At 43.7% G+C, this 15,220-nt stretch overlaps 1 protein-coding gene across 3 annotated transcripts in view; it reads right to left on the bottom strand.

Annotated features, from left to right (window-relative positions):
• The window catches only part of ZCCHC2 (zinc finger CCHC-type containing 2), a 139,425-nt gene that overhangs the window by 30,984 nt on the left and 93,221 nt on the right, over nt 1-15,220 (bottom strand). For all 3 annotated transcript variants that reach the window (XM_089674863.1, XM_089674865.1, XM_089674864.1), the window contains exon 8: nt 9,205-9,259. In XM_089674863.1, coding sequence (XP_089530989.1) covers nt 9,205-9,259 — 55 coding nt within the window. The remainder of the gene's footprint in view (nt 1-9,204; nt 9,260-15,220) is intronic.

The following is a 15,220-nucleotide window of genomic DNA, read 5'->3' as shown; positions in this document are numbered from 1 at the left end:
AGAGAAGGAGAGCGGCCGGAGAAGGAAGACATCTGATCGGTAAGGTAAGTGTGCAGCCGGCATCTGGGCAGAGCAGATGGTGCTGCTGCAGCCAGGTATGGTGGCTGTGGATGGGTGAGGGAGGGAGCCCAGGCTGGAGAAGGGGTCAGCAATGTAAGCATCATTGGTGTCAGTGGGAGTAATGGTGCCCCATCATTAGTGTTCGTGTGGGAGGAATAATGCCCCATCATTGATGTCACTGATACCAGTGATGGGGCTCTATTCCACCCATCGACACCAGTGATGGGGCACTATTCTTCCCGCCGACACCAATGGTGGGGCACTATTCCTCCTTTCGCCGACACCAATGATGGGGCACTATTCCTCCTTTCGCCGACACCAATGATGGGGCACTATTCCTCCTTTCGCCGACACCAATGATGGGGCACTATTCCTCCTTTCGCCGACACCAATGATGGGGCACTATTCCTCCTTTCGCCGACACCAATGATGGGGCACTATTCTTCCTTTCGCCGACACCAATGATGGGGCACTATTCCTCCTTTCGCCGTCACCAATGATGGGGCACTAGTCCTCCTTTCGCCGACACCAATGATGGGGCACTAGTCCTCCTTACGCCGACACCAATGATGGGGCACTATTCCTTCTTTCGCCGACACCAATAATGGGGCAGTATTCCTCCTTCCGCCGACACCAGTGATGGGGCACTATTTCTCCGTCCGCTGACATCAGTGATGGGACACTAATTCCTCCCACTTACACCAGTGATGGGATACCAATTCCTCCCACTGACACCAGTGATGGGGCACTATTCCTCCCACCGACACCAGAATGGGGCACTATTCCTCCCACCGACACCAGTGATGGGGCACTATTCCTCCCTTCACCGACACCAGTGATGGGGCACTATTCCTCCCTTCGCCGACACCAGTGATGGGGCACTATTCCTCCCTTCGCCGACACCAGTGATGGGGCACTATTCCTCCCACCGACACCAGTGATGGGGCACTATTCCTCCCACCGACACCAATGATGGGGCACTATTCCTTCCACTGACACCAGTAATGGGGCACTATTCCTTCCACCGACACCAGTAATGGGGCACTATTCCTCCCACCGACACCAGTGATGGGGCACTATTCCTCCCACCGACACCAATGATGGGACACTATTCCTCCCACCGACACCAGTGATGGGGCACTATTCTTCCCACCGACACCAATGATGGGGCACTATTCCTCCCACCGACACCAGTAATGGGGCACTATTCTTCTTACCGACACCAATGATGGGGCACTATTCTTCCCACCGACACCAATGATGGGGCACTATTCCTCCCACCGACACAAATGATGGGGCACTATTCCTTCCAGTGATACCAGGGATGGGGCACTATTCCTTCCAGTGATACCAGGGATGGGGCACTATTCCTCCAAATGGCACCGATAATGGAATAAAATAAGAGGTGGAGCCTAAAGAGGAAGAGTGGAGTTTACAGATGAAGGGGTGGTTCTTAAACAGGAAGGGGTGGGATGAATTTAGATAGGAGGGGTGTCCGATTTTAGTCTTGCCTAGGGCAGCACAAAACCAAAATGCACCACTGCATACATATACACACACCAACCACTTTTAATTAGGTACACCTTGCTAGTACCGACCCCTTTAGCCTTCAGAACTGTCTAGATTCTTTGTGGCATAGATTCATCAAGGTGTTGGAAACATTCCTCAGAGATTTTGGTCCATATTAACATGATAGCATTACACAGTTGCTACAGATTTGTTGTCTGCACATCCATGATGCGAATCTCCCGATCCACCGCATCCCAAAGATGTTCAACTGGATTGAGATCTGCTGAATGTGGAGGCCATTTGAGTACAGTGAACTCATTGTCATGTTCAAAATACAGTTTGAGATGATATGAGCTTTGTGGCATGCTGCATTATCCTGCTAGAAGTAGCCATCAGAAGATGAGTACACTGTATTAATAAAGGGATGTACATAGCCAGCAACTATACTCAGGTAGGCCGTGGCATTAAAATGATGCTCAATTGGTATTAAGGGGCCCAAAGTGTGCCAAGAAAATATCCCCCACACCAATACACCACCACCCTGAACTGTTGATACAAGGCAGGTGGAGCCATGCTTTCATTTTTACGCCACATCCTGACCCTACCATTTGAATGTTGCAGCTGAAAATTTAGACTCATCAGATCAGACGTTTTTCCAATCTTCTATTGCCCAGTTTTGGTGATCCTGTGCGAAATGTAGGCTCCGTTTCTTGTTCTTAGCTGACAGGAGTAACTGGGGTGGTCTTCTGTTGCTGTAGCCCATCTGCCTCAAGGTTCAACATGTCGCGCGTTCAGAGATGGTATTCTGCATACCTTGGTTGTAACAAGTGGTTATTTGAGTTACTGTTACTTTTCTATCATCTCAAACCAGCCTGCCCATTCTTCTCTGACCTCCGACATGAAGAAGGCATTTTCGTCACACAACTGCCGCTCACTGGATATCTTCTCTTTTTTGGACCATTCTCTGTAAACCCTAGAGATGGTTGTGCTTGAAAATCACAGTAGATCAGCACATTTTGAAATACTCAGACCAGCCCGTCTGGCACCAACAGCCATGTCACGTTCAAAGTCACTTAAATCTCACTTCTTCCCCATTCTGATGCTCGGTTTGAATTTCAGCAAGTAGTCTCCACCACATCATACCTAAATGCATTGCGTTGCTGCCATGTGACTGGATATATATATATATTTTTTTTTTTTACCACTTGCCCTCCAGAGGATTTACCCCCCTTCCTGACCAGGCTATTTTTTGCGTTACAGCACTGCGTTAGTTTAACTGACAATTGCATGGTTATGCAACGCTGCACCATAATGAAATGTATGTCCTTTATTCCCTCACAAATAGAGCTTTCTTTCAGTGGTATTTGATCGCCTGTGCCGTTTTTATTTTTTGCGCTATAAACAAAAAAAGACCAACAATTTTGAAAGAAAAAAAAATATTTTTGACTTTTTGCTATTAAACATGTCCAGTAAATCATTTTTAAAAAACCTAATTTCATCATGAATTTAGGCCAAAATGTATTCTGCTACATGTCTTTGCTAAAAAAAAAATCCCAATATGTGTAAATTAATTGTTTTTTGTGAAAGTCATAGCGTTTACAAATGGCGATATACTGCAATTTTTTTTTTCTACTAGTAATGGCGGCAATCAGCAACTTATAGTGGGACTGCAGCGGCATTCTGACACTGGGGTGAACTGACTTGGTGTCACTGACATCCCAAGTGACACCAATACAGTGATCAGTGCTAAAAAAAAAAAAAAAAAAAAAAAGCACTGACACTGTAGCTCAAAATCATCTCAAACTGTTTCTTGAACATGACAATGAGTTCACTGTACTCCAATGGCCTCCACAGTCAGCAGATCTCAATCCAATTGAGCATCTCTGGGGCAATCAAAGGGTTAACTCTGTGCTGTTTTACTTGTGTCTGTGTGTAGTCACACTGCTTTGCATGGCTGTATTGTGCACAGCCACCCAAAAGCAGTGTGCACGAGCTAACATGGAGGAGAACTGTATTGTTTACATGCAGTTCTCCTCCTCGTCGGAGATGCTCGTCAATCACCGGCCGGGACACAGTGATTGACAGCCACAGCCACGAATGGTGGTGTGGGTAGGGCGTGCGCCCCCTACGCAGAAATGCAAAATCACGTACAGTCAGGTCCATAAATATTGGGACATCAACGCAATTCTAACATTTTTGGCTCTATACACCACCACAATGGATTTGAAATGAAACGAACAAGATGTGCTTTAACTGCAGACTGTCAGCTTTAATTTGAGGGTATTTACATCTAAATAAGGTGAACGGTGTAGGAATTACAACCGTTTGCATATGTGCCTCCCACTTGTTAAGGGACCAAAAGTAATGGGACAATTGGCTTCTCAGCTGTTCCATGGCCAGGCGTGTGTTATTCCCTCATTATCCCAATTACAATGAGCAGATAAAAGGTCCAGAGTTCATTTCAAGTGAGCTATTTGCATTTGGAATCTGTTGCTGTCAACTCTCAAGATGAGATCCAAAGAGCTGTCACTATCAGTGAAGCAAGCCATCATTAGGCTGAAAAAACAAAACAAACCCATCAGAGAGATAGCAAAAACATTAGGCGTGGCCAAAACAACTGTTTGGAACATTCTTAAAAAGAAGGAACGCACCGGTGAGCTCAGCAACACCAAAAGACCCGGAAGACCACGGAAAACAACTGTGGTGGATGACCGAAGAATTCTTTCCCTGGTGAAGAAAACACCCTTCACAACAGTTGGCCAGATCAAGAACACTCTCCAGGAGGTAGGTGTATGTGTGTCAAAGTCACCAATCAAGAGAAGACTTCCCCAGAGTGAATACAGAGGGTTCACCACAAGATGGAAACCATTGGTGAGCCTCAAAAACAGGAAGGCCAGATTAGAGTTTGCTAAATGACATCTAAAAAAGCCTTCACAGTTCTGGAACAACATCCTATGGACAGATGAGACCAAGATCAACTTGTACCAGAGTGATGGGAAGAGAAGAGTATGGAGAAGGAAAGGAACTGCTCAGGATCCTAAGCATACCACCTCATCAGTGAAGCATGGTGGTGGTAGTGTCATGGCGTGGGCATGTATGGCTGCCAATGGAACTGGTTCTCTTGTATTTATTGATGATGTGACTGCTGACAAAAGCAGCAGGATGAATTCTGAAGTGTTTCCAGCAATATTATCTGCTCATATGCAGCCAAATGCTTCACAACTCATTGGACGCCGCTTCACAGTGCAGATGGACAATGACCCAAAGCAGACTGCAAAAGCAACCAAAGAGTTTTTTAAGGGAAAGAAGTGGAATGTTCTGCAATGGCCAAGTCAATCACCTGACCTGAATCCGATTGAGCATGCATTTCACTTGCTGAAGACAAAACTGAAGGGAAAAAGCCCCAAGAACAAGCAGGAACTGAAGACAGTTGCAGTAGAGGCCTGGCAGAGCATCACCGGGGATGAAACCCAGCGTCTGGTGATGTCTATGCGTTCCAGACTTCAGGTTGTAATGGACTGCAAAGGATTTGCAACCAAGTATTAAAAAGTGAAAGTTTGATTTATGATTATTATTCTGTCCCATTACTTTCGGTCCCTTAACAAGTGGGAGGCACATATGCAAACTGTTGTAATTCCTACACTGTTCACCTGATTTGGATGTAAATACCCTCAAATTAAAGCTGACAGTCTGCAGTTAAAGCACATCTTGTTCGTTTCATTATAAATCCATTGTGGTGGTGTATAGAGCCAAAAATGGTAGAATTGTGTCGATGTCCCAATATTTATGGACCTGACTGTATATATATATATATATACACATGATTTTGTGCACTCGTTCCGCCCTATAGTAGTATATCTGCTATAGCATGGTCAGGACAGGTTAATCTTAGGGTAAGTAGATCCCCTGAAGAAGAAAAGTTCCATCAATTTCAGACATTAGCACAAAACTGAACTAACGGAGCGACGTAGGGGAGTTATAGGGAAGGCACCAAGGGGACATGTCCAATGACGGTACATGCCTATAGCCTATGGTGTAGGAGTACTCTGCCTGTGTGCAATACTATATGCTCAAGATAGACAGAGAGTAAAATAAGTATTGAATACTCCACCATTTTTCACAGTAAATATATTTCTAAAAAGGTGCTATTAACCTGAAATTGTCCCCACATGTCGATAACAACTCATGCAATCCATACATACAATGAAACCAAAATAAATAAGTTCAGAAATTAAGTTGTGTGTAATAAAATAGAACGACACAGGGAAAACGTATTGAACATGCCAACTGAAATTTAATACTCCATACAAAATCCTTTGTATGTAATGACAGCTTCAAGACACCTCTGGTATGGAGACACTAGTCGCATGCATCATTCAGGTGTGATTTTGGCCCATTCTTCCAAATCTTCAAGGTTCTGAGGGCCTCTTCCATGAACTCCAATTATTAGTTCTTTCCATAGATTTTCTATTTGATTCAAGTCAGGTGATTGGCTAGGCCATTCTAGTACATTTATTTTCTTTGAAACCAATTGAGTGTTTCCTTGGCTTTGTGTTAGGGATAATTGTCTTGCTGAAACGTCCACCCTAATTTCATCTTCATCATCCTGGTAGATGGCAGCAGATTTTTATTTAAATGTTGTGTAGCAAACTTTAAACGAGCGGTTGAGTGCATTACTTATTGTTTTATTTGAATCAATTGTACCTGCTAATTCCAGGTCTTTCTGAAGCTCTCCACAAGTGGTCCTTGGCTCTTGGACAATTCTTCAGAAAATTCTTTTCACTCCTCTGACAGAAATCTTGCGAGGAGCACCTTTTTGTGGCTGGTTTATCATGAAATGATGTTCTTTCCACTTTATGATTATGGCCCCAACAGTGCTCACTGGAACATTCAGAAGTTTAGAAATCCTTGCGAAGATCTTGAGAGGGCTCTTTGCTTTTACCCATCATGAGATGTTTTTTTGCGTGACACCTTGGTAATGAGACACATTTTTATGGGCCATCAGTTGAGACTGAACCAGCCGATATTAATTTGCACTGACAAAGGGCAGGATTGCTTTCTAATTACCGATAGATTCCAGCTGGCGTCTTGGCTTTCCATGCCTTTTTTGCACTTCCCATTCTTCATATGTTCAATACTTTTTCCTTGTGTCAGTGCATTTTATTATACATAACTTCATTTCTGAACATGTTTTGGTTTGTTTGTATATATGCATTGCATGGGTTCTTACTGACATGTGATGAAATTTTCCTTTACAAAGAATTTTATTATAGAATAGATAGGAGCAGCGAATCAGTCAAAAACAGATACATTGACCAACAGGAATAAAACATACAAGGTATTAGATGAATATTACAGAATACGTACTGATGGAGAGACACAGAAATAAACAGCATACTTAAGTGCCGAGTACAGAAAAAAAAAAGGGAGAAAACAATAAGTTGCAAAAATGGGAAACGTTTATAGACCAATGAGAATATAAACTCTAAGGAAAAATTGTCATTATATCAGCATATAGAAAGCGGAGATGATATGAGATGGAACCTCTCTGAATAAAAATGGGCATTCCACACGCAGGGCTCCCGATGGAGTCCAGCATACGGATATAGTATTGCTGGTGCGGCACTCAAAGCATTAATCACAATCAGTACACATAACATGAAAACAGACTAGACAAAAGGAAAGAGAGGAACGAAGAGGAAGGAGACGAAAACGAAAACAAAAAAAAGGGCTCCAGGGGGATCGCAGCAGAAAAAAAAAAAATAAACTGATATGTGAATTTTATATCAACAAAATGGACTGGTCGAATCTCGATGGTTGGGCTATATCAAGCCAGGGATGCCATGTCTGCAGGAATTTTGTGTGGGTGTCTAACAGTATAGCCATCAGTTTTTCATTGACCATTATGAAGTTCATCCGGTTTTTGACAGCCTCGAAGCTGAGGAGGGGTGTCTTCCAAGCCCTTGCATTCGTCAGCTTGGTAGCCATAAACAGGTCTGATGCCAGCTGTCGTTCGGGACGAAGTAGGCCCACTAATGGTTTAAATAAAAGCGCTTCATATGGGTTGCGCTTAATGTCTGTGTGAAACATAGTACGGAGGAGGGCATAAACTCTGATCCACAATCTGCAAACCTTAGGACAAGTCCACCAAATATGGACCATAGTACCTATTTGTTGACAGCCCCGAAAACAAGTCGGGGAATATGTAGGGCTAAAACGAGCCAGACGAGCAAGCGTGTAATACCATCTATAAAGAACCTTATAAGCATTTTCTAGTATGATAACATTCCTAGAGCATTTAGATAACGCTTGGGTCATGGTCCTCCAATCCTGTTGATCCAGAGTGCCCCCGAGTTCCAACTGCCAACACTGATAAGAACGGACCGGAGGAGTTCTAGAAGAAGTAATAGAAGAATAGACCAGAGAAATTAAGCCCGGAGCCTGGGGTCTATGTCTACATTGATTTTCAAAGGGGGACAACCTGTAGGGTCCCGAGTGCGTCTGTATTAATGTATTGATAAAATGGCGTATTTGAAGATAGCCATAATGTTCCCGCAATGGGATATCATGAGAGGAGCACAGAGTTTCAAAGGTGAGTATTCGAGTGGGAGATAGCATCGAATGTACATCATGGAAGCTATGTGCTTGCCACCAAGCAAACTGTCCAGGGTTATCACGACCTGGAGGGAATAATGGGTTATGTAGCAAACGTAGTAACGGTAGGTGGGCAGAGATGAGACCAGCGGAATATTTAATAGAATCCCAAAGATGAAGCGTTAGCGTCAGCGTCGGACTAAGGGATGAAGGTCGATGAGTAGAGGGAAGCCACGGCAAAGAAGAGAGTGGTATCGGGTGGTAATCCATCAAGTCTATAGTAGCCCACAAGGGAAAGTGGTGAGATGCATACAGATGGGCTAAGGGGGCAATATTGGACACCAGATAGTAAGACTGAAGATTTGGGACAGATAACCCACCTGCGGTCCTACAAGCAAATAAGATTTGTTTACGAATTCTGGGTCGAGAAGAACCCCAAATGAAAGACAGGAGCTTTCGCTGATGAATACGCAATATATGTGAGGGAACAGGGACAGGTAAAACTCGAAACACATACAATAATTTGGGAAGATAAGTCATACGGATCGCATTGATTCTACCGAACCACGAAAGCGGATAGTGAGACCAGGAGGACAACAGCTCTGTCAGTTCATTAAAGACGGCGGGGAAATTAGCCCGGTAAAGTCCTTCATAAGTTGGGGTGAGCTTGACTCCTAAATACGGCAAGGCCGAGAGCCACTGAAAAGGAAACAAATGTTTCAGAGTAGCCAAAAGTGATGGTGAGAGGGTAATTGACATAGCCTTAGATTTGGCAGGGTTGACATTGAGGCCTGAGAGAGCTGCAAAGGAATCCAAAACCGCAAGTAAATTTGGCAAATTGACCCCCGAGTTCGTAATCGACAAAAATATATCGTTAGCAAACATGTGATGAAATTTTCATGTTAATAGCACCTTTAGAAATATTTTTACTGAGAAAAATGACGTGTTCAATACGTATTTTACCTGCTCTGTATTTTAATGTTGCTACTATAATAATGAAAATTAAAAGATATCAACTTCCAAAAAAATAAGTGAACTTACTTTGTAACCAGACTTTTTCCTGATTTCTTGTAGCCTGTTGTGTGGTGCATACCATCTAACAAACAAATAAAAATGTTACAGCAAACTAATTAGCTGCATTTTCACCAAACATTGACTGAATATTTAACACATACAATAATTGCCAAGTCACATCCAAATATGAGCATTGATTGTACACTACCTACAAAAATGTCGATTACTGACATTGATAACTTCTTGTCTACCAAAATGCATTTATAAATGTCGGAGTAGACAACATTTTAAAACAAATTCATGCAGCAGCTGTGAGCTTGGTATCGTTTTGTTCAGCCAGCTATTGTCTTTCATGAAAAAGTGATCCGGGTAGCAGAAGAGCAGCTGCTTTCACTTTTATAGTACTTAGAAGTGCAATCCCCCCTGCACTGGTTCCTGGGCTCTCCTGCTCCTCTGAGACCTCAGCAAATAATATCAAGATTGAACCTGGACATTATTAGGACTGAGTACTGAGTGTCTGAATCCCAGTTAACTGCTAATTAAGTACAATCCTGTGTTTGATTGGCTAGAGTGGAAGGCAGGGGAACCCCCAGTGTCTCCATGAGCACTGCTATATGGTAAATGTCTGCAAGCAATATCCATCTGTAATATCACCCATGCCATGTATGAATGCTAATTCACCCCACACTGCTATATGTAATCTATACTGCTTTTAAAATCCACCTCTAACTGAAGCTGATTCTTAACTATCAATGTTCTTATTGGTCATTCTTACTGCTTCAAAAAATCTTTAACTCTGGTCTATATTACTGTGTTTATTTTGCTCTTTATTGTCTAACCCAAATTTATGAGCTGATCCTAATCTTTACAACTCCGCCCTCCTGCTCTCTTGTTGTCTCTTGTAGTCCTTCTTTGTTGTGAGAAGTTTGCCCTGCTAGCCATGTGTCTCTGCTATGCATTCCTAATTGATTAATTGGCAATGCCCCCACCCAACTCAGTATAAATTTAGGCCTTCCTTAGGGGGAGGCACAGCTAGGGGTAGCATTGGCAACTATAACCATGGATAAAGTATTAATCTTGGATTAAGTATTAAGCATTACACTTCGGCTCTGCACTTCAGCAAATGCACAAAGCGAGCAGCAGACAACTTTATATACTAAGACTACAGGTGACCTTTTCCCCATCCAGCTCTTTCAGCTCTTATCCAGTCTACTTCATCTCCACTCTAACATGCACTCCCTACTCCTCCTCACAGTTGTATTCTCTCTCTTCAAACTCTCTCTCCTTCACCCCTCAGCTTATATATAATCATCCTCACTTTTTTCTTCTCCTTACTACTGTACTCATGAACTCCTGCAAATTCTGAACCCACACACTAATAAAACCTCCAGGACACTGGAACCTGTCCCTCCATACAAGTCATACTCCCATATCATACCACCCTCACCATTCTGCTTCTCCTAACATCTGGATACATTTCCCAAATCCTGGGCCACCATCTTTTTCCTTTGATCAACACACCTGGCACCCCCTATCCTCCAACAGCAGCTGAAATCTACACAATCTAGTTACTATTCCTCTGCTTCCTAGAACCAGCCTTCCCTTTCCTGTGCCCTCTGGAATGCCTGCTCTGTCTGTGACAAACTCACCTCTGTCCATGATCTTTTTATCACAAACTCCTTTAATCTACTTGCAATTACGGAAACCTGACTTCATGAATCTGACATTCCCTCTCCTGCTGCCTTCTCCTTTGGTGGTCTCCTCTGGACTCACTCTCCCAGTCTAGTGGACGAAAAGGAGGTGGAATTGGAATCCTCCTATCCCCTCAAAGCACTTTTCAGGTCCTTCATTCACCTCCCTCTCTGTCCCTCTCCTCATTTGAAGTTCACTGTATTCCTCTTTTGTCTCCAGTTTCTTTAAGAATTGATGTGGTCTATCGGCCTCCTGGACCGGTATGAAGCTTCCTTGATGACTTCTCTGCCTGACTGCCTTACTTTCTCTCTTCTGAAATTCCCACAATCATTCTTGGTGACTTTAACATCCCTGTCAATCTTAACACTCATGCTACCTCTAAACTTCTGAGCCTAACCACTTCTTTTGACCTAAAACAATGGACACATGCTTCTACTCACTAGAATGGTAACTGCCTCGACCTAGTATTATCCTACCTGTGCACTCCTTGCAACCTCACCAACTTTCCTTTTCCTCTCTCCTATCACTCCCTTATTAGCTTCATTCTCTCCTTGGCTTCCTCCTCCTTGTCCTCCAACTACCAAACAGTTACCCATAGAAACCTTTGTTATCTTAACCCTTCTCCTTTTTTTGGCAACAGATTGTCTCTGACAAAATCTCAGCCCTGTCCTGCCCCAACCTAGTGACTTCTGTCAACAATAGTTCACTATCATCCACCCTGGACACATTGGCCCCCCTCACTACACACAGAATCAGGCCCCAACCACTACAGCTCTGGCAAACAGACAATACCAGATGCCTCAAAAAATGTGGCCGTGCTCTGGAGCGTTTATGGCGTAAGACTAAGACCCAGCAAGACTTTGACCAATATAAACCTGTCCTTCAAAAATACAACTCCTGTCTCTACACTGCCAAACAGACCTATTTTATCACTCTCATTAACACCACCTCACACAATCCCCGTCAACTCTTTTTTACCTTTAACGCTCTACTTCGTCCTTCTTTACCACCACCCACTAACTCACTCACTGCCCAGGAGATCGCTAATCACTTCAAAAATAAGATTGATACAATTGACGAGATCTCCACTGTACAGATATCTCCCTCACCCCACACTCCTTGACCACCTGCACAATCTATACTTCCCTTGTTTAACCCAGCTACTATAGAGGAGGTTGGTAAACTGTTTTCTAAAGCCCACCTAAGCACCTGCCTCCTGGTCCCTGTTCCCTCGCAACAACTACAGTCATCCTCTGACTCTATCCTTCATCCTTTAACTCATATCTTCAATCTCTCCCTTTCTACTGGCATCTTCCCCAACATTCTAAAACATGCGCTAGTCACCCCCATACTTAAAGCCTCACTGGACCCCACCAATCTTAGCAACCTTAGACCCATCTCCTTACTCCCTTTTGCCTCCAAACACCTTGAACGTCTAGTCTACAACCGGCTGAGCTGCCAGCTTATTGAGAATAACCTTCCTGATCCCTTTCAGTCTGGATTTCGCCCACAACACTCCACAGAAACTGCTCTCCTAAAACTCACAAACAACTTACTAACCGCTAAAACCAATGGTCACTATTCCATGCTCTTGGACCTGTCAGCTGCCTTTGACACAGTTGACCACCCCCTCCTCCTCAAAAACAATTGACTTGGTCTCCATGACTGTATTCTCTGTTGGTTCGAATCTTACCTATCTCACCGCACCTTCAGTGTCACTTACAATTCTACTTCCTCCTCTCCTACTCTTACTGTTGGGGTCCCCCAAGGTTCTGTCCTTGGACCTCTCCTATTCTCAATCCACACTTCTTCCTTGGGTCAGCTGATAGCTTCCCATGGTTTCCAATACCATTTCTATGCTGATGACACAAATCTATCTCTCTACTCCTCAGCTCACCCCATCAGTTTCATCACGTATCACCGATTTACTAACAGACATATCAAACTGGATGTCACACCACTTCCTAAAAAACTCAATCTATCCAAAACTAAGCTCATAATATTTCCTCCCCCACGCGCCTCTTGCCCTGATTTCTCGATCAATAGCACCACTATCAACCCATCCCTGAATACCAGGGTGCTAGGTGTAACCCTGGCTTCTGAACTATCCTTTCAGGCCCACATCCAATCCCTGTCCAAATCATGCCGCCTGAACCTCCGCAAAACATCTCCAGAATACGCCCCTTTTTAACCAATGATACCACAAAGTTCCTAATTCACTCCCTGGTTATCTCTCAAAAAATCAACAAAACCGCTCTCTTCAAACCTCCCAAGACCTTCTGCTTTCTAGTTCCCGTGTCACCTCCTCCCATGCTCGCCTCCAGGGCTTCTCCCGAGCTTCTCCCATCCTATGGAACTCCCTACCCTAATCTGTCCGGCTGTCTCCTAATCTATCCACTTTTAGATGATACCTGAAAATCTCTCTTTAAAGAAGCCTATTCTGCTTCTACCTAGTAAGCCGCCATTTATTTCCTCCATCAGCTCATCCCCCCACAGCTATTACCTTTTGTATCATTCAACCCTTCCTCCTAGATTGTAAGCTCTAACGAGCAGGGCCCTCTATTTCCTCTTGTACCAAATTGTATTGTAACTGTAATGTCTACCTTAATGTCTACCCTAATTTTGCAAAGCGCTGCGCAAATTGTTGGCGCTATATAAATCCTGTATAATAATAAATAATAATAATGAGACCCTTTCGCCTGCTGGTACCATCACATAGGGGGCTTTTTAGTAATACAGTTAAAAAAATAAAAAGTTTACCAACAAAAAAAGAAAATCTAAATTCTAATAAAATACTCAAATGGTGCACAAAACTAGTATCTCTGTAGTGATCAGAACAAAAATGTGTGTGAAAAGATAAAGCTAACTCATATTAAACCATAATGAAAAATGTGCATCACATAAATAGGAAACACAGTCCCACAACATACAATACCTTTGTCCATAACAAACACGTAAATCTCAAAAGAGAAATATATAAAAGTCCAAATGTGAAATCTTGAAAAAAGATGAAAGCCCAGGTGTAAGAATCACAGAAGTGTGCCAGTTCCCTTACCAAACAGCAATGATCTCCGAATAATAAGAGATCAACAGCACAGAAATCATCCAGATTTGGGGCCACCACTGAGGATACAACTGACTCCACGGCCTCCACAGTCCTTAACTACTTATCCAAAGCCAGCACACCTCAGAGTAATAAAGCGTATGAGAAAGAAGAAAAGACCATAGAGTAGTATGCTAAAACCACATGATTTATTAAAAGCAGATACACTAACAAAAGTTACAGAGTAACATATGCAAAACACACCAGGGATCAACAGCAAGTATACAACATCGTATGCCAATGGCCTCGCCCTACATGCATTTTATCTGGAGCAACAAAAGTCTTCAGGGATTATTCCACTGGCCTCACCCTACATGTGTTTCATATAGTGCAACACACGTCTTCAGGGGATATCTGTGAGGTGGCTTGGGATTCTTACACATGGACTAGCATCATTTTCAAGATATCACATTTAGACTTACTGTATATATTTCTCTTTGAGGTTTAATTGTTATGCACAAGTGAATTATATGAAACTACCGTATATACTCAAGTATAGGCCGACCCGAATATAAGCCGAGGTACCTAATTTTACCACAAAAAAACTGGGAAAAACTATTGACTCGAGTATAAGCCGAGGGTGGGAACACCAGTGGGAAGAATCGTGCCTCATCATTGGTGTCAGTGGGAGGAATAGTGCCCCATCATTGGTGTCAGTGGGAGGAATAGTGCCCCATCATTGGTATCAGTGGGAGGAATAGTGCCCCATCATTGGTATCAGTGGGAGGAATAGTGCCCCATCATTGGTATCAATGGGAGGAATAGTGCCCCATCATTGGTGTCAGTGGGAGGAATAGTGCCCCATCATTGGTGTCAGTGGGAGGAATAGCGCCCCATCATTGGTGTCAGTGGGAGGAATAGTGCCCCATCATTAGTATCAGTGGGGGGAATAGCACCCCATTATTGGTGTCAGTGGAATAGTGCCCCATCTTTGGTGTCAGTGGGAGGAATAGTGTCCCATCATTGGTGTCAGTGGGAGGAATAGTATCCCATCATCGGTGTCAGTGGGGGGGTGGAGGCATAGTGCCCCATCGTTGGTGTCAGTGGGGGGGGAATAGTATCCCATGATTGGTGTCAGTGGGGGGTGGAATAGTGCTCCATGATTGGTGTCAGTGGGGGGTGGAATAGTGCTCCATGATTGGTGTCAGTGGGGGGTGGAATAGTGCCCCATCATTGGTGTCAGTGGGGGGGGGGGGGGGAGAAATAGTGCCCAATCGTTGGTGTCAGTGGGGGGAGGAAAAGTGCCCC

The sequence above is a fragment of the Staurois parvus genome, unplaced genomic scaffold (assembly GCF_062004578.1).
Source record: "Staurois parvus isolate SC_StPar_1 unplaced genomic scaffold, SC_StPar_1.0 ptg000153l, whole genome shotgun sequence".
Lineage (NCBI taxonomy): Eukaryota > Metazoa > Chordata > Amphibia > Anura > Ranidae > Staurois > Staurois parvus.
This window is presented reverse-complemented; position numbering and strand designations above follow the sequence as displayed.